This window comes from Hetaerina americana, unplaced genomic scaffold (genome assembly GCF_022747635.1).
Source record: "Hetaerina americana unplaced genomic scaffold, ioHetAmer1.1.p SCAF_39, whole genome shotgun sequence".
NCBI classification, from domain to species: domain Eukaryota; kingdom Metazoa; phylum Arthropoda; class Insecta; order Odonata; family Calopterygidae; genus Hetaerina; species Hetaerina americana.
The window spans coordinates 1,561,394-1,583,957 of record NW_027286974.1 but is presented as its reverse complement, the minus strand read 5'-3'; the positions used below and the strand labels follow the sequence as shown (position 1 = coordinate 1,583,957).

The window sequence follows — 22,564 nt, the reverse complement described above, 5'->3', positions numbered from 1 at the left end:
CCATTAAAGAAAGAAGATAATCTGTGGCTAACAGGGAACATTCCGTTGAATTTTTTGTGGTTATTTTGGGCAAAAATAATGCTCAAACGTCTAATCTTTATCATAAAATCGCGGACATTTGGTAGTATAGCGAATGTAGGGAAGGAATTACGTGGGTTAAAAGTATTGGGAACTTTTTGGATGGACACGGCAACGAAACGATTCTCTTGTCCCTCTTAAGAGAGGACAAATTAAGATCCTACTGCCCAACCAGACCCTCTTCATCTCCGTATACTTCCTTACTCCCTTCATTCCATCCAAACCCTATCTATCCTGCTTCGAACGACCATTTTTCCGCACCATACGTAACTTCACTCAATAAATAAGTTTTCACGGACAGTTTGTGAACATCCTAAATCAATTTTCCTGTCACCGTCAATATATAAAACATTGTTGATCATTGGAGGTTATTTCTTTTTATCCAAATTTATCGCACTAATGGTCAGAAGGCCTGGGTTCGATGAATTTTACGTAATGATGCATTGGGTGAACTCACTAAAATTAGCCAAAAAACAGATCTTCCGATTGATTAGTGTGTTTTTTTATTTATTAATAGGATAGTGAGGTCCTGAGCCATGACAACAATTCGGAAAAGCGAGAAGGGAATATTATGCATGGTGCGTCAATTAGTGTGTGGGCTTCGAGTGGTCCAGCGGTATCTGTTGAGCATTCGTTGCGAACGGCAACGGTTGAGGCGGCCGAGAGTTATACGGAGGCCCCTCGGAGGAATTGGATGGCCGATAATAAATACGAAAAAGTGGACATTCAGGCAAGTGAATTAAATAATGCATGCATAGAAGTCATAAAAAATGTTGTTTGACACCGATTGTAGTTACCGTATTTTCCCATCGATAACGCGCGCGCGTTATCTATGGGAAAATTTTCAGCTGATCGAAACATTACGATGCGCTTTATGTAAAGGGAAAATTGGAAAAATCCAAGCATTGACGTATCATGACGCGCATATTTATATATTTATAAAACCATATATATATATTGTTATTCATATATATATATATATATATATATATATATATATATATATATATATATATATATATATATATATATATATATATGTATATATATATATGTGTATATATATATATATGTGTATATATATATATGTATATACATATATGTATATACATATACATAACCATATGGAATAACTTCATGGAACAATGTTGGACTAAATTCAGATTCATTTTGTTTTTCAATGTGGACAAAAAACTTGCTTCAGTAAAAGCCGTGTCCTCACTTAACACCAGCCTGCAGGCAACTGAGGTTAATTTCAGTCTGTTGCTAAGAGCCCCCGTCACCTTACCCTGCCAGGCAGACCCCCCTCCACTGCTCTGTTCACGCTAGAGAAAATCAGTTCTACCACTTTTGGGTGCGTACCTATGTATGTATATATATATATACACACACACACACACACACACATATATATATATATATATATACATATATACATATATATATATATATATATATATATATATATATATATATATATATATACATATATAAATATATATATATATATATATATATATATATATACATATATATATACACATACATGTTGTGAGCAGGTTTGTGTCTGGTGTCCGATGGTGTCCTGGTGAAAGTGGAATTAATAAATTACTTTTCCAAGGAATTAATAAATAGACGGGATGCATTTCACATCTCAAAATACATTGGCCATGACCTTTCCAGCAGATGCGATCAACTTTCATGTCTTTTGCGCTGAACCACAATCTACCAACCTCTGTTTCAACTGCTGTAATGTTTCAGGCTTGTAGTTTTGGACCTATGTCTCATCCATGGTGACAAATCATTGCAAAAAAGCAATTTGTTCCCTCTTGAATCGGTTGAAACCTTAATGTGAAAAATATTTGCACATTTTCTCTTTTGATTGGCATTCAGCGAAAGTGGCCTTTTGCAAAGATTTTTTATGCCTAATTTTTTATGTATAATATTTTGCCCCCTCTCTTCCAAAATCCTCTACATGGCCTTTGCTATCCCTCTCAACCGTCACTTGCCTATCGTCCAACAAAAAATCATGCATTTTTTCCATGGTTTATGTTGTGGTTGCAGTTTTGGCCATCCTTTACATGGGTCAGGGATGTGTGACCACGTTCAAATTCGACTGCCCACTTTTTAATTGTTGACATTGAAGGAGCGGAGTACTCCTTACACATTTGTAGGCTTAGGATGGATTTTCTTTGGGGTTAATCCATCGAAAGCTGAGAATTTTAAGGCAGTGCAATATCCAAGTTTTTCCTTTTTGACGAAAAACATGAAAGACGCCCACTGCAAACAATATGTATAAGCAAACTACTTGAGAGAACGAGTTGAAACTTGTCCTACAAACTAAAAGCACAACCACCCAGGCAGGAATGTAAGTTTTCCCTGATTGGATTTACATCTCTGTGTCAGACCAAGTAATTTTCACCTAACCCTTGTCTTCCATTTTATGAATGCATGCAATTTAATGACTGTTTGTTATAAGGATTTACTTCCATTCTTCAATGAGTGACTCCCTAAATTTTCTCCTGCTTGAAATATTTCCTAAAGTTTGCCTGAAAGCTTTTGTACCCTGATGCTTTTATTTTGAAATGTTGATCGCGTGCAATTATTAAATTATAACATGTGTATGATTTGTATTAGTTACCAGGTCAGATCAAGAAAGAGATTGATGAAGATGGAACTGCCAGTGACGCCGTTGACAGTAGTGCTGTGGACGTTCAAAATGACATGATCCTTGTTAAGGAGGAGGTAGACACTGACAGTGGATGTGCTGTTGCTCCAGAAAAGGAATTAGAATTACCAATGGTCACATCAATGCGGAAAGGTGACAGTCATTGGTCCAGCGATGATGAAGCAGGGAATTTGGTGAGTGATTTTATTCATGTCATTTGCATAATTAGCCATCTGCACATTGTCATTCAAAGTGAAACCTTGCAGTTTGAATACCACTCCTTTCCTCAGATATGATGTGGTTTGCAATCAGAGCTCATTCTCTGAACGAAAGCATGTAGATGATGGATTCTTATGAATACATTTTAGAAGTCACCAATTATTCTAAATAATATCCTTGATGAATGATGGTTGCAAACAGGAGGTTGGCCTGTGGCTAGGCCAATCATAGATTACGAGTGTCATCCGGAAAGTAGTACCCGTTCGTGAAATAAAGACACAAAAGTAAATATTAACAAACATAAAAAATTTTATTTGAAAGAGGATACTTTAAACTACTTCTCAACATAATCTCCAAGCAAATTAAGGCATTTGTCATAACGTGTGACAAGTTTCTGTATTCCTGCTGCATAGTCCTTCGCCGCCAGCTCATTGAGATACGCGAGGGACCCATCTTGCACAAATTTTTGCATAATGCAGATGGTGTTTAACAATTTCATGAACAATTGTTCGAGAAACATTGGGAAAATGCTCACAGATGTCATCAATTGTGACGCGCCGATCGTTCGTCACAAATTCATCAACTGAGCTCACCAGTTGGTCTGTAATGACAGACGGTCTCCCCGAACGCTCATCGTCGTGTGTGTTCCCCCTCCCCATGTTGAAGTTGCGACACCACCGCCGAACAGACGACTCGTCCATTACATTGTCTCCATACACCTCCTTTAATTGGCGATGAATATCACATGGGCGAACGTTTCTTGCATTGAGGAATTTAATCACTGCCCTCACTTCACAACTGGCGGCGTTCTCAATTTTTTTAAACATTGTAAACAATCACAGAAACAACACAGGCAATGCTAGCGTCACGCAACTTGGCTCAGAGAAGGCAGACAAGCCACTGAAGCTATCTGACCTCGTCCAGCGGCTACTCGCGTCGTCAGCACTTCATGCGGCACGAACAGGTACTACTCTCCGGATGACCCTCGTATTTAATAAAAGAACTCATTAAATTACAATTGGCAAGATTGATGAGTGCTTGATAATTGATATGACTTCCTTTTGATGTCAACTCTTTACCTTTTCGGTGAAAACATGTGGAAGAAACTTTCATTTTCTTATGATTAAATGTATGTCGTTGATTACATCTGTGTGTTGGTATGAGGGCGATTCGCAGAGTAAGGTTCCCTATTTTTTTTCACGAAAAATCAAATTCATTGTCAACTTGTTGTACATCGTACAAAAGATGGACGTTGTATCCTTTCTCCCGCCAAGCGTCACACAAAGCCAACTGCAACGACTGCTTCTCCTCCAATATAATAAATTCATACTGCCATTTAGTGGAAGTGTACGTTGATAATTGTATTATGGACATCAAAAACATGCATCGGAAATGTGTGCAGGGAGTTTTGTGATGGCCAAGAAACATCTAAGATGAGCAGCGGTTGGTCAGGCAGCCCAAGTTTGCCATTGGAATCAACAACGGTGGCTCCAATTGACAAGATGGTTCGCAATGACCATAGTGAATTACCCTTCATTTAGATAAAGGAAGGCCTTAGAGAATGAATAGAGTTGCTACTTCTCCGTGCTGCAGAATATTGTGTGTCAAAGGTCAATCAGTTACAACAAGGTGTCTCCTCACCAAAGGAGTGTATGACAATGAACGTCCACATGTCTTCACATGAAACAACCATCCTACTCAATGAATTCAGCTGCTGGGATATCATTGACCAACCTCCTTACAGCCCGTTCGTTGCCCCCAGCGACTCCCACTTGTTTGCTGCTCTCCAAAAAATACCTTGGAGGTCAGAAATTCAAGACAGACATGGAAGTGCAAGAAGCAGTCATCGAAGTTTGCGTTGTGATGCAGTGGGAGAAAGGTACGATGCTGGTATTAAAAAGCTGCTTAAAAGGATTCAGAAATGGATTGATCGTCAAGGCAACTACATAGAAATATAGCAAAATGCTCAGCCTTTCCATAAGATGTGCACAAAGATGAGAAAAAATTTGATTTCTCATGAAAAAGAAAATTTGGGACCTTACTTCTCAAATCCCTCTCATATACACAGGGTGCGGCGCTTAAATACAGACATGCACGAGTTTCCTCTTTTGAGATTTTCCAGCTGGGTCAGTGAAACTTTCTTCCCCACACTTCTTAGAGCATTATACTTAGCTAAAACATCATGAATAGTTTATCTGTGGGGCATACCTGAAGGAGAATCAAACTCCAAGCGCAATAACACTTTCGATAATAGTGGCTCTTTTGATTTTACTCTGCACTTGTACATGACATCTCAGTCAGTAAGAGGTAATGATTGTTTAATCGATGCCTATAGCTTTCAAGAATGATAATGGTGACCTTCAGTGGCACTACTATATGATGGGAAATTGACATTGGTCCATTCACACTATTGTTTGTTATCCTTTCAACCCATTTTACCTAAAGTGACCCTTAAGGACTGCGGTTTTTGTTCTTCCATTTGCAGTAATCGTTACATGAATGAAAATTTACTCAACCTTGAAAATTCTATGGAAGTAGACATTTCTACATCTGTAAATTTTGTCTTGCAGGATCCTACGGAAGACGGACAATTAGGCTTGTCCTTTAACGAGGAAGTGGACATTAAGGAGGAGTCTGATGTTGATATTCCTGAGGTAGGTTACCCGGGAACGGATCTGTTGCAGGAACAAAGAAACATTTACGAAGCTCACACAATGGATATGCATCCTGTGAAGGCGGAGGAAATCAGATGTGATGTAGATGCTGAGGCATTTGAGTGCACAAGTGATGTTGAAGCAGATGCGGTAACGTACAAGTGTGCAATTTGTTTGAGAGCATTCTCAGTGAAGGGAAAACTTAAGAGACATATGTTGGTACATACTGACGAAAGACCATTCAAGTGTGAGATTTGTTCGAAAGGTTTCAATCACAGGCAACACCTCGAGGGTCACATGTTGACACATACTGGGGAAAGACCACACAAGTGTCCTGTGTGTCAGAAGGGTTTTACTCTCAAGCAACACCTTAAGGATCACACTCGTATACATGCCGGAGAGAAGTCTCACAAATGTGAAGTGTGTTCGAAAGGGTTTACAATGAAACAACAGCTTACCGAGCACATGTTGACACATACAGGCGAAAAACGTCACAAATGTGATGTGTGCTCAAAGGCTTTCTCTCAAAAGGCTAATCTTAAAAGGCACATGCTTATACACACGGATGAAAGGCCTCACAAATGCGAGATATGTTCGAAAGGTTTCCATCACAAGCAACATCTTGAGTGTCATATGTTGACACACACTGGAGAAAAACCCTATAAATGTGAGGTCTGTCCAAAGATGTTTACACTGAAACAAAATCTGAAGGGTCATATGTTAATCCATAGCGGGGAGAAACCTCATAAATGTGAAGTGTGCTCCAAAACCTTCAGGCGTAAACAGCACCTGAAGGAGCACATGTCGAACCACAGGCATAGGCCCCAAATATGAGACGTTTGTTCAAGGACGTAAGGAGTCTTAAAAGGAACTTGAAAGGGCACATACACATCGACTGAATGCCGACAAATGACTATATGACCACCAATACACATTCACTTCCTTCTAGGAAAAACAGTGCCTCGGCAGTTTATTAGTGTAGGGCACTAGGATGCAGAGAATTGACTGATACCCTAACTCATGTATGTTTAAGGCTAAAATTATATTTTTACATTTTTCTCCACCTGTTGTTTTCAATGAAAACTTGTTTACTAATCCTTGTATTAATGTGTGGGTCGCAGTTCCAGTGGGTAAAGCATTGGACTACTGACCTGAGGGTCCCGGGTTCGATTCCTGGGCATGGCACTCTGGGCAGCTGCTGCTCCACGCAAGCTGAAGTGTTTTCTGGGTAGCAGATCTTCCTGGGAAACCATAACCAGCACAGGAAAAGGAACTGGCCCCCCTTAATACCCTGATGTGTGAATTTCACATGCCATATAGGGCTTTGTACTGGGTGATCTGTACCATTACCTAAAAAACGGGCCTTCAGGTTGATTACTGTGTTTAGGGTTTTGTATTAATGTAACGTTCTGTGTTAGTATTACATACAACAGCAAACTAATATATGTATATTAATAGAACAAATATATAAATAAAGAAATTATGGATTGAAATGCATTCCTTCCAGCCTCCTTTGAATTTGTGGAACATTCCCCACTCTTCTCCTCTTTTTATCACTCCCTTGTTTGTTTTCCTTTCTGTCCACTTCATCTCCTCCATCTTTCTTCACACTCACATTTCAAAAGGCTCCAATCTACAGGGAATCGAGATGTTGCGGGGGTGCTATTGTACTGGCTTTCCACCCAGAGGGCCAGGGTTCAAATCCCGGCGGTGTTGTATATTTTTCAGAGGTATCTCGATCCCTACTTGAGGTGCTTTGTGGAGGGCACTTTGAGTGAGTACGCCGTCCGTCGGATGGGACGTTAAACTGTTTGACCCCTTGGCGCCTTTCGTAAAGAGTAGGCTAATGCCGACGCCGGGTTTCTATCCTCCTTTCCTGTCCATCCCCTATGGCACAAATGACCGTAGCTGTCGGTAGCCTTCCCTCAAAACTACTACTACCACCCCAATCTACACTCGCCATACATTGAGCTGTGTGAGGTGATGATGGGATACACCCCATTCCATATTCCTCTTCTTAACACTGCCCATCTGGACTTTTTTTTCCTCACTCGCACCTGATAGCAGTCTGAGACATGTACAGTTTGTGGATTAGCCTCCTATCTCACCAACCTAACCAATTAAACTCATTAATTATTCCTTATATCCGCTATCGAACGCTTTTTAGACATGTACAGAACAGGGAAATACGCACTGAATGTATTCCATTCGTCTATCTACGTATTAGTGCCCTCATTACTTTAGTGTATTAACCCTTCCTGAGCCCAAAATGATTCAAATTAGAATATAAATCATTTGCCATTGCTCTCCATCTTCTTGAAGATGATCGTGAGTATTTCAGTAGCTGCTTGTTAAATCAAACTTCCTATATTCCTTGCAAATCGAAGCCTTTACCTTTCTTTGAGTAGTACTTCCGTTGAAATCCTCGCAATTTTCCCTCGTTTTCATTCCTCGTAATATTAGATTCTTTTCACAACCCCAAGAATGTAATAGGGACCTTAGAAGGTACAGCATTTACATTGTTACTTATAATTATAGCCAAATAAAGGAAAAATAGGTTTACCTTTGAATAATTACATGCGTAATGTGACGGAAATACCATTCAAATATGTTTGAGCAGACTTAAGGGCGTGTATCGATGTTTAAAAACACCGGGTCCGCGTCAACGTTCGAAGAATTATATTGTCGTGCATTGAGAAAGGAAGTGAAAGGAAAAACGGCACAGAAGTATTTGTATATATATTTTTACATTTCTTCTGTAGTACGACAGGAAATGCATGCATACATTTATAGTATCCTTAAATATTGAGAACGTAAACAATACAATTTTGAATCTATTGACCCGAATCTTTGGAATGAATGAACGGGATTGACGAAATGCTTCTTTTCTTTCCTGATGTAATTTTAGGATTATGCGATACCTGTGACTCTCCATCAGCTCATACACATCTCAAAATGACTAATTGTTATTTTAATTGACCTAATTCTATATATCCAGGTGATTCAGGCCAATTAATCTCAGAGATATGTGTTAATATGAGTGACCCGGATTAAGATCATCCCTTTTTGTATCATTCAATTGAGTTTCAAAGGAAACAAAAAGATGACGAACGAAATGCAAGTGGCCAGATGAGAAATTGTTTATTTCGTGTTTCAGAAACTTTTCATAGTACGTTAAGTAAATTGTGAACAATGCCGTTATACTTTCAACATTAAGTTTTCCAGTAAATCATTTGGAGTACTTTAAAACCATCAGGATGTGCGATAAAGTCGAATTCGAAGTGTGCAGACTGTGTTTAAACAGTCATGGACTGTTGATGAATGTTTTCGGCGAGAATAGTAAATTACAATTCATGCTGGAAAAGACTATAGAGGATTTAATAGACGTCAAAGTAAGTTTAACTCTCTGTTTTAAACGTTCTATAATTATATTTCCAAGAAATCTTCGTTGATGTGATTTAGGAGTTGGTTTGTGTGTTCCGTACACTGTTATCAAAATGTACATTTATATGACGGAAAAAGGAGTTTTGTGCATTTTGTGGCTAATATCTGTTTTTAAATTGTTTTATTAGGTTGTGGAGGATGCAAATTATCCCTGGTTGGTGTGTTCTACCTGCATGGAGAAGCTAACGGAATTCCGGCTTTTTAAGCGTCGATGTGTCGAGTGTTTGTCTGTTTTCGATGATCGCATCCAAAAGGGGTTCAATCCTACAGCGAAAGAAAGGATAACCAATCGAGAGGAGGTCAGCATTATTCATTACATTGGATTATGTCAACAGTGAGGACATCTTTGGGCAATAAGGAATTTCCGTCGTATTTTCTCTGATCAGTATGCACAAAAACCATTTTCTCGTCACTGCGAAAAATCGAAGTCATTTTGCAAAATTTAGCGAGAAGGCTCACTCTTCCAGAATGGGAAAATAGAAGCATTGTAATTCTAATTTAGTTTCTCGGGCAAAGTATCACGTGAGGTAATTTTGTTTGTTTAAAAAATTGTTGAAAATGCAATTTCTTTGACTTTTATAAGTGAACGACATAAATCATTCCGACACTGAACGTAAAATTGGCTTTTGAATGGCTTTGTAGATGAATAATTTGGCCAAAAATTTTCATGTATCATTTTTAATTATAATTTTTTAATATAGTATTTAGAGTTTTATTAATTTATTTATATATTTATTTAGTCAATCGACAGTATGATGCCTATGGCAATGGATAAATAACAGTTAGTCTGCCATCTTGTATAGTTCACCAATTTCACCCAAACTCTTTACACTTTCCAAATCCTCACACTGTGACTTCAAAATGTTTATTTTGATTTAAATGTGATATACCTCAGTTGTTATTATTGTATTATTTATACAGGGTACTGTTGTATTTCTAGCCCATTTCTAGCATATGTATAAATATGACATAATATATAATACGCCTTACCCCTTTTATGAATAGTTGATGCAGGCAGGTTCAAATACCTTTAGTCCCTTGTAATATTATTTATTTTGCAATCACATGACAGAATCGCAAGTAACAGTTTAGCCAGAGGGATTTGTTGCCCTAATGGTCTTATTTTGAAATGTTGACCATATGATATTTATAAATTGTAACATTTTCATGCTTTGCATTTGATAAAGCTCCCTGATAAAACCAAGGAAGAGTTATGTGAGGACCCGATTGTCAGTGATTCTATTGACAAGAGAGCTGTAGACGTCCCAGATGACGTGATCATTGTCAAAGAGGAGGCTGACACTGCCAGTGAATGCTCTGCTTCTCCAGTGAGGGATATTGAATCCCTAATGGTGGCGTCAATGCAGGAAGGCTGCAGTCATTGGTCAGACAATGAAAAAGCAGAGAATTTGGTGAGTACTATTACATGGTCCAGTATTAAAATAATGGGTATTCCTGGGGAAAAAAATATTGATTGATATACTTGAAGAAATATTTATAAAATACTTCAAAATACACTTGTTCCCTGTGCATCAATGAAAACACGTTTTGCAACATGTCTGCCATATCCCAGAAGGCACCTTAAAACTACTCTCGATAGAAATGTCTAACTTACCACGTGAGGTAATTATTTCCTTCCTGGATTTACAAGACCTTATCCTCTCCATTTAAGTTTCCAGCATTCCAAGCCACCCCGATCAGTATCAATTTTTTAAACTTTCTTCAAATGATCCCTTACTTCACCGTTTGTTGATCTTTTAGTGCATTTTATTTAACAAAATTCTTCTCCACAATTGTTAAAAGCTTACAGTTTGCGCTTAATCTCTTCCTTCAATGACTAAGCGTCCGAATTACACTACGCTTAGCGTTAAAGTTTTCACGACTTTTCTCTATGTATTTACCCACGATGCTTACCTCTTATGCTTATCATTTGTTCCAATGCCATCCTAACCCCCAAATGTCAGTGTCCACGGTTCTTTTTCTCGATTTCAAGCCATCCATGAATGCTCATCCTACTTGCTTACCAAGTATCACGTGAGGTAATTTTGTTTGTTTTTAAAAAATTTTTGAAAATGCAATTTCTTTGACTTTTATAAGTGAACGAAAAAATTCATTCCGACACTGAACGAAAAATTGGCTTTTGAATGGCTTTGGAGATGAATAATTTGGCCAAAAATTTTCATGTATCATTTTTAATTATAGTTTTTGATTATAGTATTTAGAGTTTTATTAATTTATTTATATATTTATTTAGTCAATCGACAGTATGATGCCTATGGCAATGGATAAATAACAGTTAGTCTGCCATCTTGTATAGTTCACCAATTTCACCCAAACTCTTTACACTTTCCAAATCCTCACACTGTGACTTCAAAATGTTTATTTTGATTTAAATGTGATTTACCTCAGTTGTTATTATTGTATTATTTATACAGGGTACTGTTGTATTTCCAGCCCAAGCATATTTAATATACAACATGGTTCTATTTCTGCATCCCTAGCAAAACTTACCCTTAAATTTTAGACCACCATATATTTAAATATGACATAATATATAATATGTTACCCCTTTTATGAATAATTGATGTAAGCAGGTTCAAATACCTTTAGTCCCTTGTAATATTATTTGTTTTGCAATCACATGACAGAATGGCATGTAACAGTTTAGCCAGAAGGATTTGTTGCCCTAATGGTCTTATTTTGAAATGTTGACCATATGATATTTATAAATTGTAACATTTTCATGCTTTGCATTTGATAAAGCTCCCTGATAAAACCAAGGAAGAGTTATGTGAGGACCCGATTGTCAGTGATTCTATTGACAAGAGAGCTGTAGACGTCCCAGATGACGTGATCATTGTCAAAGAGGAGGCTGACACTACCAGTGAATGCTCTGCTTCTCCAGTGAGGGATATTGAATCCCTAATGGTGGCATCAATGCAGGAAGGCTGCAGTCATTGGTCAGACAATGAAAAAGTAGGGAATTTGGTGAGTACTAATACATTGTCCAGTATTAAAGTAATGCATATTCTCGGGGGAAAAAAATATTGATTGATATACTTGAAGAAATGCTTATAAAATTCTTCAAAATACCCTTCTCTCCCATGCATCAATAAAATGCATTTTGCAATTCAGATTTGGTGCGGTACATGTCAATTGGTATTTAATTTGAAAAAATGCATGGTAATACATTTACATGCATGGTAGTACATACATACTGTAGTCAGGCCTCACCTAGAGTATCTTATGCTGCCAGTGTATGGGATCCTCAAGAGATAACTTTGATTTTAGAATTGGAACGAGTTCAGCGGAAGGTGGCTGGATTTGTCAAACCTTATTATGACTAATGCAGTAGCGTAACTACTTTTGCTAGAAAATTTAGGCTGGGATTCTCTTAAATATAGATTAAACTTATTAAAAACATTCAAAGATGGGTCTTTTTCTGATGATCTCTAGACCATAATACGAACCAACAATGTATTATAGGTGGAGAGATCACAAATATAAGATTAAGGAGATGATAGACTGCAAGAATGACAGGTTTAAAATGTAATATCTTCCAAGAACAACATGAGACCAAAATGCTTGTTATTGAAATCTCCCACTAGTCATCTCAACATAATGAGTATTAACCTACAAGTTAGCAACTGCACATAGTTATACTAGCACATTTATATATTTTTTTGCAGGTTCCCTCTACCTTTCCCCATCCATTTGAAAAACCCTAACCCCTTCATCCCTTACCCTTTCCTCCTGGCACTGCACCCCCTGTCACACACCTTTTTGGTGGCTGGCAGGGTATTGATGTAGATAGATAGGTAGATATACTATGCTGCCATTGTTTCTCTCGTCACAATAAAATCATTTGCATTACTTTCATAATGTTTCTCTCAGAGAGTTAGAAGAAAACTGGTCAACAGCATTATTTAAAGGGGAGACCCTTTATTAGATGTACAGGCTGGATATACTTTGCTGCAGTGGTCAGTTGCATCACAATAAAATCATATGCATTATTTTCATAAATTACCTTTCATGGTGCTCAGAGCAAACAGCTGTTCAAAGGGGAGACCGCCCATCTTATTTCCCAACTGGTTTTACTATGCTGCCATGGCTGGTCGTGTCACAATAAAATCATATGCATTACTTTAATAATGTACCTCCCACAGTGTTTGGAGGAAACTGGCAACCAGCTGTGTTAAAAGGGCAGATCCACTATCACATGTTCCATTTGGTTTAAGTATGCTGCAGTAGTTAGTCGAATCACAATATAACCATATGCATTGCTTTAATAAGGTACCTCTAAGAGTGGTCGGTGCAAACTGGCAACCAGCTGAGTTGGGAGGGCAGACCCCCTTTTACATGTCCCCACTGGATATACTTTGCTGCAATGGTTAGTCACATCAAAATGTCATCATTTGCATTACTTTCATAATATGTCTGAGGGTCCTCAGAGCAAACTGGCAAACCGCTGAATTGGAGCAGCAGACCCCCTATCATATGTCTCATCCGGATTTATCCCATTACCATGGATAGGCACATCACAATAAAATCATATTACTTTAATAACCTAAAACTCAGAGGGCTCAGAGCAACCTGGTGACCAACTGAGATTGACCTGCAGACCCTCTTCTTGTACATCCCATCCAGGTATATCCTGTTATAATGGGTAGTTGTGTCACAATAAAATCATATGCATTACTTTTATTAAGTACCTCTGAGAGATCTAGGAAAAAAACTGGCTACCAGCGTCATTGGAAAGGCAGACCCACTATCAAATGTCCTGACTGTAGTTATTTTGCTGCAATGGTCAGTCATATCACAATGTTAACATTTGCATTACTTTCATAATATACATGTAAGGGTACTCAGAGCAAACTGGCAACCAGCTGTGAGCTATGTTGGAATAAAAGACCCCACCCTATTTGCTGACTGGTTTTGCTCTGCTGCAATAGTCAGTTGCATCACAATAAAATCCTATGCACTAATTTCTTTGTACCTCTCAGGATGCTCAGCGACCCTGTGTTGGAAGGAGAGATCCCTTACCATATCTTGGTAGTACTATACTGCCATTGTTTGTCGCATCAGAATGAAATCACATGAATTTCTTTCATAATATACCTTGTAGAGTAATCGGAGCAAAACAGCAACTAGCTGCGTTGGAAGAACAGACCCCCTGTCACATTTCTGCCTGGATTTACTCTGATGCAATGTTTAGTTGCATCAGAAATAAATCATGCGAATTTCTTTCATAGTATACCTCTTAGAGTGCTCGGTGCAAACTAGTGATTAGCTGTGTTAGAAGGGCAGGCTTTGTATCACATGTCCTGACCAGTTTAATTGCGCTGCCATGGTTAGTCCCGTCACAATTAAGGTATATGCATAATTTTTATAACACACCTATAAGAATCCTCGGTGCAAACTGTCAACCATTTGAGTTGGAAGGACACATCCCCTATCACATGTCCTCACTGGATTTACTTTGCTGCAGTGGTTAGTTGCGTCACAATTTAATCATGGGCATTACTTTCAAAATATAACTCTAAGAATGCTCAAAGCATACTGTGGAACATCTGTGCCGGAAAGGCAGACCCACTTTCACATGTCCTGTGTCTATTTATTGGACCAAATGGACCATTTATTTCTATATTATTTAAACATATAATTTCAGTTTTAAATATGAATTATAGATAGAGTTCAGTGCAATTTTTAGTTCAAAGAATTATTGTTCAGTTGTTATTTGCTGAATGTTTTGCTATATATCTGTAATGTTTGTCGGTGATTTTTCAGGACCGTTTGGAAGATGATGAATTAAATTTGTCTTCTAATGTCAAAGTTGTTATGAAAGAAGAGTTGGACGTTGATGTTCCTCAGGAGAAACGATGCCTGGGAGTGGATCTGTCACAGGCACAAGGTAAGGAGATATCAACTCTGTTGCATTTCTACTTTTGCTTCACGCAAATCTCTTTCACGGTCCTTAGTGTCTTGCCATCAGTGATGTAGAATTGTTGGTGGATATTCCATCAGTATATGCAAACACAAAATTAAGAATACCTTGTTTTGGTTGTTAATTTGTAAAAGCCATGTCAATACCTTTGATTAACAGTATATTTCCTTTTGCAAACATTAGTTACAATTAGAAAGGCAGTTTCTTTGTCAGGAAATAGTCTGCCATTACGCTATTTTGCAGGTACTTTGGATCGGTAGCTTAAGTGGCTAAAGCACTCGACTGGATATTGAGGGATCTGGGTTCAAACCCCAGTCAAGGCAAATGATTTTTACACTCTGAAATTGTTGCATTGGAAATGCACATTAGCGGATGACTCCGTTAAAAGTTACTGTTGCGGCATCTCCCGCAGTTTCTTTGAAATTACTTCCTTATTTGTTTTCTTTTCTGTCAACCTCATCTTGCTAGAGGCATTGCCATGGTGTTAAAAAGTTAAAATAATCCTTCACACAGAGGCTTTCTGCTCCGACTGCTCAGAGCAAACTGGCAACTGGCTGTGTTTGATGGGCATACGCCCCACCACATTTTCCTACTGGTTTTAATAAGCAGCCATTGATAGTCCCATCACAATAAAATCATGCGCATTACTGTTATAAATGACCACTCAGACTCTTCAGAGCAAACTGGTGATTTGCTGCGTTGGAAGAGCAGACTTCCTGTCAAATTTTCCATGTGGTTTAACCACGCTTAATAGTTTCCATATTACTTAAAAATTGAAGCCTTTACTATTTTCAAAATAGGCACTATTGCTGCTTTGATCGAATATTTTGTCCAAATTCCTTCCTCATGTCAATGCTATGATGTAATCCACTAATCTTACATGTTACCACCCCCATAACTAGCTTGCAGTACTTGTAATAGTACAACCGTCTTGTATGTTTTATAATTAAATTCACCACAGTTATATTCACAAATGTTTTATCCGAAATACTTTAATTTGTTTAACTTTTAACATTGTAGAAATTTGAGATATATTAGATGAACACATTTGGCAGAAGCATTGAATAGAATGAGGAATTTGGAACAAGTAATGTCTTGACTAATGGAATGTATTATCTTTAAGGAGTAGATAAATGCATTGAGTGGAGTACAGAGGGAAAAACTTAAATACTGTAAATGTTTCTTTTAAGTCAATTGCCTGGTTGTACTTCCTTTCTCAATCAAAGCAACAAACTCTTGTTTATTTTGAAAATGAAAAGATATGAGTTTCTGATGATGATCAAAAACTGTTTTGATAAACACCACACTGTTTTGACAGGATCACCATCCTTTCAAGTATGAATTTAACTTATCAGAGTAATATTTTGATTGGTACTTTCCATTTTAGTCCTGGCAAGATTCTGCGTTGATACTTAATTGATCCTGATTGATTAATTAAACTAATCATTGATATACTAATACATTCTAATTTTAAAAGGTAGGTTTTTAAAGGGGATATGGCTTGATAGAGGATATATATAGACAATCCTGACAGACCAATGATTTTCTTGAATGCAGAGGGCACTATTATTACTAATTATCTACTTAGATTGCTTGCATAAAGGATAAGCCATGAATGGAGAGAAATGATTGTTATTGAACTGTCTGAACAAAGAAATCTAGATAGAGCATGAATTTGTTTGTTTAAGGTTCTACTTTTTAAAAGTTTGTGACCATAACATAAACCAACTTGGTATTTCTTAAAATTAAAGTTTTAAATGGTATTGGTTTCGTACACATAGGCCAAACCAAATGTAAAGACAATCTTAAATGTATAGACAAACCAAATGTATAGACAAAGAGCATCTTTAACAATGATGAAGCCAGGCAAAAATGCAAACTAGAGACTAGAAAAGGTTTATCCTCTAATTAATATTGACATTTTTTAAATGCACATTTAATCTACTGCTCATTCAAACTAATATATTTGGTGTCAAATAGAAACAGCAAAGAAGCTTACTTACAATCAATATCACCTCAATTCCATGGTAAATGTTCCTACTTTTTAGATGGTGATGAGGGACAAGATGGCACAGGGAAGGAAGGTGGCCAGGAAGAAAATGGTGCTGGGAATCTTCAGCACAAATGTCAGGCTTGCAATGAGGTAGTTAGGGAAGGAGACCTTCTTGAAGGTCATGTTATGCGTGTGCATCCTAAAAAGGAGATGCAATTCAAATGTGATATTTGCTGTGACTTATCTAAGTGCAAAAGTGGTCTCCATGAACATGTGAAATCAGTGCCTTCTCTGGGAAGGGAGTATCAATGCCAACAGTGCTCCAGACTCTTCCAAAATACGACTGAACTCCAAATCCACATGTCGACACACACTTTGGAGAGGCCATTCAAATGTGAAAAATGTTGGAAAGTGTTTGCGGAAAAGGCCAACCTAAGGAAACACATATTGACACACACACGGGAGAAGACTCATAAGTGTGAGTTGTGCTCAAAGGCTTTCTCTCTGAAAGGTGACTTAAAGAGGCACATTGGCACGCACACTGGTGAGAAAAAGTACAAGTGTAGGACGTGTTCAAAGGCATTCGTACAGAAAGGAGCACTTCAGAGACACATGTCGACACACACTGGTGAAAAATCGTACATATGTGAGGTGTGTTCAAAAACTTTCTCTCAAATAGGTAATCTGAGGAGACATCAATGGACACACACTGATGAAAAGCAGTACAAGTGCATGATATGTTCCAAGGAATTCTCTCGCAAACACTACCTCGAGAGTCATTCATTGACACATTCTGATGAACCACAATATAAATGTGCCATATGTTCGAAAGAATTCAAGCGTCAAAGTGACCTCAGCAGACACAAAAAGCACCACATAGAAACAATAATCAATTAAATCGCTACCAGTGCACATTCACATCAATCTACCAAAGAGTACTGAGGCAGCATATCATTGGAGAGCACAAGAATGCAGAGTATTGATTAATACAGTCATTAACCCTTCTCACCAATGCCTTAACTTTGCCAAAAAGCCGTATTAAAGGAATTGTTAAAATTTTGTGAAAAAATGTTATTGTTCTCCACAATTATTCATATTTTATTGATAATTTTTCCATTGTAAAAGGATGCACATTCATTGTATGAATGATTGGCTCTTGAAGAATAGTATTAATCACTACATAAGCTATTTTTTCTTCCTTTAAGAATTTTTATATGGCTTTTTTCTATATGCCAATGTTTTCACTACATATATTGTCCTCTGTGTCAGATGATTTCAGGTATGATATCACTTTTGTGACATCCCTTACATCAATCAACTATGAGGCTTCTATTATCTGGTTAAAACTCTACAGCTGATTTGTTTATGGTGTCAATTGAGTTATAATAGTATTTATATATATATATATTTATCCTAAAATACTTTTCTCTAGGCAGTAAATAGTCAAATACTATTCCTACCTATTCCCCAAATCTGCCACAAAGCCATAATTAATATCTTGTACTATAAGGTATGGAAATAAAATAATTACCAAAAATCATTCCCATTTTCTATTAAGTAAATGAAGAACACAATGTATTTTTCTGCCTATACTTTATTTTGGTTCTACTAGTTTCAATGCTTCATGCCATCACCAGAATGCTTGGGATAGTAAGAAGTGCACAAAGTCAAATTTCCTAAAACAGCAATCATGTTCTTCCACTTGAATTGTTAATGTTCTCCTCATTTTGCCTATGGAGAGAGGAAAAAAATCCTTACTATTTCACTTATAAATGCCACTATTATTATGTTTTTCTACTTTGCCCATTGTAGTCATTTCAGTGATGATGACAACTCGAGGATTTCTGTGCCTAGCTCTCCAAATCAGGTCCTATGCCATCTTAGGATATCCTAGTATCATTTGATGTTGCAAAGCTATTTTAAAATATCCTGGTTGTTGAAGCATTGGTGAGGGGGAGAAAAAGTACATTGGCCAAACCATCCTTCCTCAATGGGTTTGTGTCACTACAGAGATTGTGTTAAATAAAACTATGTTTAAGGGTATAATGAAAAGTGCTTGTAGAGCACTAACAAATCAACAGCAAGATGGCAAAAAGTACATATAAGTACAATTTTAAGTTTCAAAAACATGCACATGCATATATATATATACAACCACACGAGGGTCATCCGGAAAGTAGTACCCGTTCGTGAAATAAAGACACAAAAGTAAATATTAACAAACATAAAAAATTTTATTTGAAAGAGGATACTTTAAACTACTTCTCAACATAATCTCCAAGCAAATTAAGGCATTTGTCATAACGTGTGACAAGTTTCTGTATTCCTGCTGCATAGTCCTTCGCCACCAGCTCATTGAGATACGCGAGGGACCCATCTTGCACAAATTTTTGCATAATGCAGATGGTGTTTAACAATTTCATGAACAATTGTTCGAGAAACATTGGGAAAATGCTCACAGATGTCATCAATTATGACGCGCCGATCTTTCCTCACGAATTCGTCAACTGAGCTCACCAGTTGGTCTGTAATGACAGATGGTCTCCCCGAACGCTCATCGTCGTGTGTGTTCCCCCTCCCCATGTTGAAGTTGCGACACCACCGCCGAACAGACGACTCGTCCATTACATTGTCTCCATACACCTCCTTTAATTGGCGATGAATATCACATGGGCGAACGTTTCTTGCATTGAGGAATTTAATCACTGCCCTCACTTCACAACTGGCGGCGTTCTCAATTTTTTTAAACATTGTAAACAATCACAGAAACAACACAGGCAATGCTAGCGTCACGCAACTTGGCTCAGAGAAGGCAGACAAGCCACTGAAGCTATCTGACCTCATCCAGCGGCTACTCGCGTCGTCAGCACTTCATGCGGCACGAACGGGTACTACTTTCCGGATGACCCTCGTATATATATATATGCATATATATATACATATATATATATATATACATATATACATATATGCATATATATATGCATATATATATATATATATATACATACATACATACATACATACATATATATGTATATATATATATATATATATGCATATATACACATATACATTTATATATATCACAATAAAATCATATGCATTACTTTCATAAATGTACCTCTCAGGATGCTCAGAGCAAACTGGCAACCGGCTCAGTTGAGGGGCTGACCCACAATTACATGTCCTGATTGATTTTATTGTACTGCAGTGAGAAGTCTTGTCAGAATAAAATAATGCATATTACATGCATAATATACCTTTAAGATTGCTCAGAGCAAACTGGCGACCAGCTGAGTGAGACCAGCATACCTATCATATGCCACATCCAGTTATCCCATTATCATGGATAGGCATGTTATAATAAAACCATAGGTTATTTTCATAACCTATCTTTTGTGGACTCGGAGCAAACAGGTGACCAACTGAAATGGCAGATCCCCTATCATACCTCCCATCTGGTTTTACCCAATTTAAATGGGTAGTCACGTCACAATATAATCATATGCATTATTTTCATGATGTAACTCTAAGAATAGGACCGAGATAACTGGCTAAATGCTGCTTTAGAAGGGCAAACCGTCTGTCATTTGTCCTGACTGTATTTACTGTGATATAATGCCTCTCGTCACAATAGAAACATGCATTACTTACATAATGTACCTATCAGCTCTTATTGACACATACTGATGAAAAAGCAATGAAAACATGAGACATGTTCTAAGACTCCAAAACAGTACTTTGAGATTAATTTTTTAGTGACTTATTGACAGATAGGCCATAGAAAAATCCAGTGATTGAAAACATTTTAAAGTAAAAATTGTCCCCATCACACACAAGTAGGTGAATACATGCAGGCTGTGATGTGCGGTTAAATCTATACCAATGTTCATCACTTAAACAGTGCTAATGTCATGAATAATTGACTTCACACTTGACTGCTGAGGAATGATTGATAATCAAAGCCTTCTCACCAATGGGTAATTGGATTGAAAATATAATTCAGCAACTATGCCAAAATTATCGACTTTTCACCATTTAGTAAATAATTGAAATCTGTCTCACCTATTGTTATTTAAAGTAAACTTTTTTAAAAAGTAATGTGTGTTCAATGTTTGTTTGAATAGATGCATTGTGAACATTCACTTGAAGACTGAGAAATCCATAAAAACAATAACTGTAGAACTATGTCTGTCATTTAATGGAATGCCTAAACTCTTGCTTAGATAAATACAGGGTAAAATCATATAAAAGTGTAAGAATATGAGTACTATTAGGGAGACAATTTGTTGCAGAGTAAGATGTGATAAGGATAGATTGACCTGTGTATATCTAGATATACTACCTTGAACAAAAAGTTCCCGGAATAACCACCGTGTGGCGCTCCCATCGTTCCGATTTGAGTTCTGTTTTTTTTGTTAAATTGGTACATCTGTTGTTGATATTCCCTTTAAATCTTAGTGTCATAACTTGACATTTGCAAAAGTTACGTAGCCAAGAGTACATCTTTCTCTGTGTGTGTTGGCAATTTTTTACAATTACAGAAATGGATTTAAATTTGCAACAACGAACTTGTATTAAATTTTGCGTAAAAATCGGATTTAGTGGCGCACGGACGTTGGAAATGTTGGAAAAGTGTTTCGGCAACGATTCTCTAAAAAAAACAGGCGTTTACCAGTGGCACGAGCGGTTCAGAAGTGGTCGTGAGTCAATCGAAGATGATGAACGCAGTGGCAGACCATCGACATCGAAAGTCGGTGAAAAAATTGATAAAGTAAAAGAAATGTTGGTCAATAACCGCAAATTAACCATCAGAGAAATAGCGGAGGACTTGAACATTGCCTATGGATCCGCCCAAGACATTGTGGTTAATGATTTGGGTTTCCGTCGTGTAGCAGCAAAGTTAAAGTGCCAAAAGACCTCAATTTCATGCAAAAAAGAGACCGTGTTGACGTCGCAAAAGACATGATTTGCGAGGCTGAATCCGATCCCACATTCATCAAAAGGATCATTACTGGAGACGAGACGTGGGTTTATGAGTACGACACGCAATCCAGACATCAGGCAAGTGAATGGCGTTCACCAAATGAGCCGAGACCAAAAAAACCACGTCGTTTTCAGTCAAAAAAGAAGGCAATGCTGACGGTTTTCATGGATTACAACGGTGTAGTGCATCATGAATTTTTGCCAGAAGGCCAGACAGTAAACAAAGAGTATTATTTGGGCGTTATGAGACGTTTGCGTGAAGCAATTCGCCGAAAGAGACCAGAAATGTGGGCAGAAAACTCGTGGATTTTGCACCATGATAACGCACCGTCGCACAGTGCTATCATTATTCGTAATTTTTTGACGAAAAATGCAACAAATACCATCCAACAGCCACCGAATTCACCTGATTTGGCTCCCTGTGACTTCTTTCTGTTCAATCGAGTTAAAAAACCATTACGGGGAACGCGTTTTAGCAGCCGAGAGGAAGTAATGGAAAAATCGCAGGAAGCACTGATGGACATACCGAAAACCGACCGTAACTTTTGCAAATGTCAAGTTATGACACTAAGATT

The 22,564-nt window shown here is 37.6% G+C and overlaps 2 protein-coding genes and 1 long non-coding RNA gene across 3 annotated transcripts; all 3 read left to right on the top strand.

The window, feature by feature from the left end:
* Nucleotides 1-477: 477 nt before the first annotated feature.
* On the top strand, nucleotides 478-7,080 carry LOC139691679 (zinc finger protein 227-like). The gene is made up of 4 exons (XM_071589523.1): nucleotides 478-510; nucleotides 596-808; nucleotides 2,716-2,940; nucleotides 5,536-7,080. Exons 1-4 carry the CDS (start codon nucleotides 478-480, stop codon nucleotides 6,451-6,453), a joined length of 1,389 nt encoding a protein of 462 aa, XP_071445624.1. The 3' UTR covers nucleotides 6,454-7,080.
* Nucleotides 7,081-8,765: 1,685 nt separating this feature from the next.
* Nucleotides 8,766-10,321, top strand: LOC139691734 (uncharacterized). Its single transcript, XR_011701675.1, has 3 exons — nucleotides 8,766-9,011; nucleotides 9,192-9,362; nucleotides 10,251-10,321. It is a non-coding gene; the product is annotated as an uncharacterized lncRNA (long non-coding RNA).
* A 3-nt stretch (nucleotides 10,322-10,324) lies between these two features.
* Nucleotides 10,325-17,954, top strand: LOC139691732 (zinc finger protein 501-like). Its single transcript, XM_071589584.1, has 4 exons — nucleotides 10,325-10,475; nucleotides 11,827-12,051; nucleotides 14,851-14,974; nucleotides 17,056-17,954. The coding sequence occupies exons 1-4, from the start codon at nucleotides 10,413-10,415 to the stop codon at nucleotides 17,895-17,897; spliced, it is 1,254 nt and encodes a 417-aa protein (XP_071445685.1). The 5' UTR covers nucleotides 10,325-10,412; the 3' UTR covers nucleotides 17,898-17,954.
* Nucleotides 17,955-22,564: the final 4,610 nt, after the last annotated feature.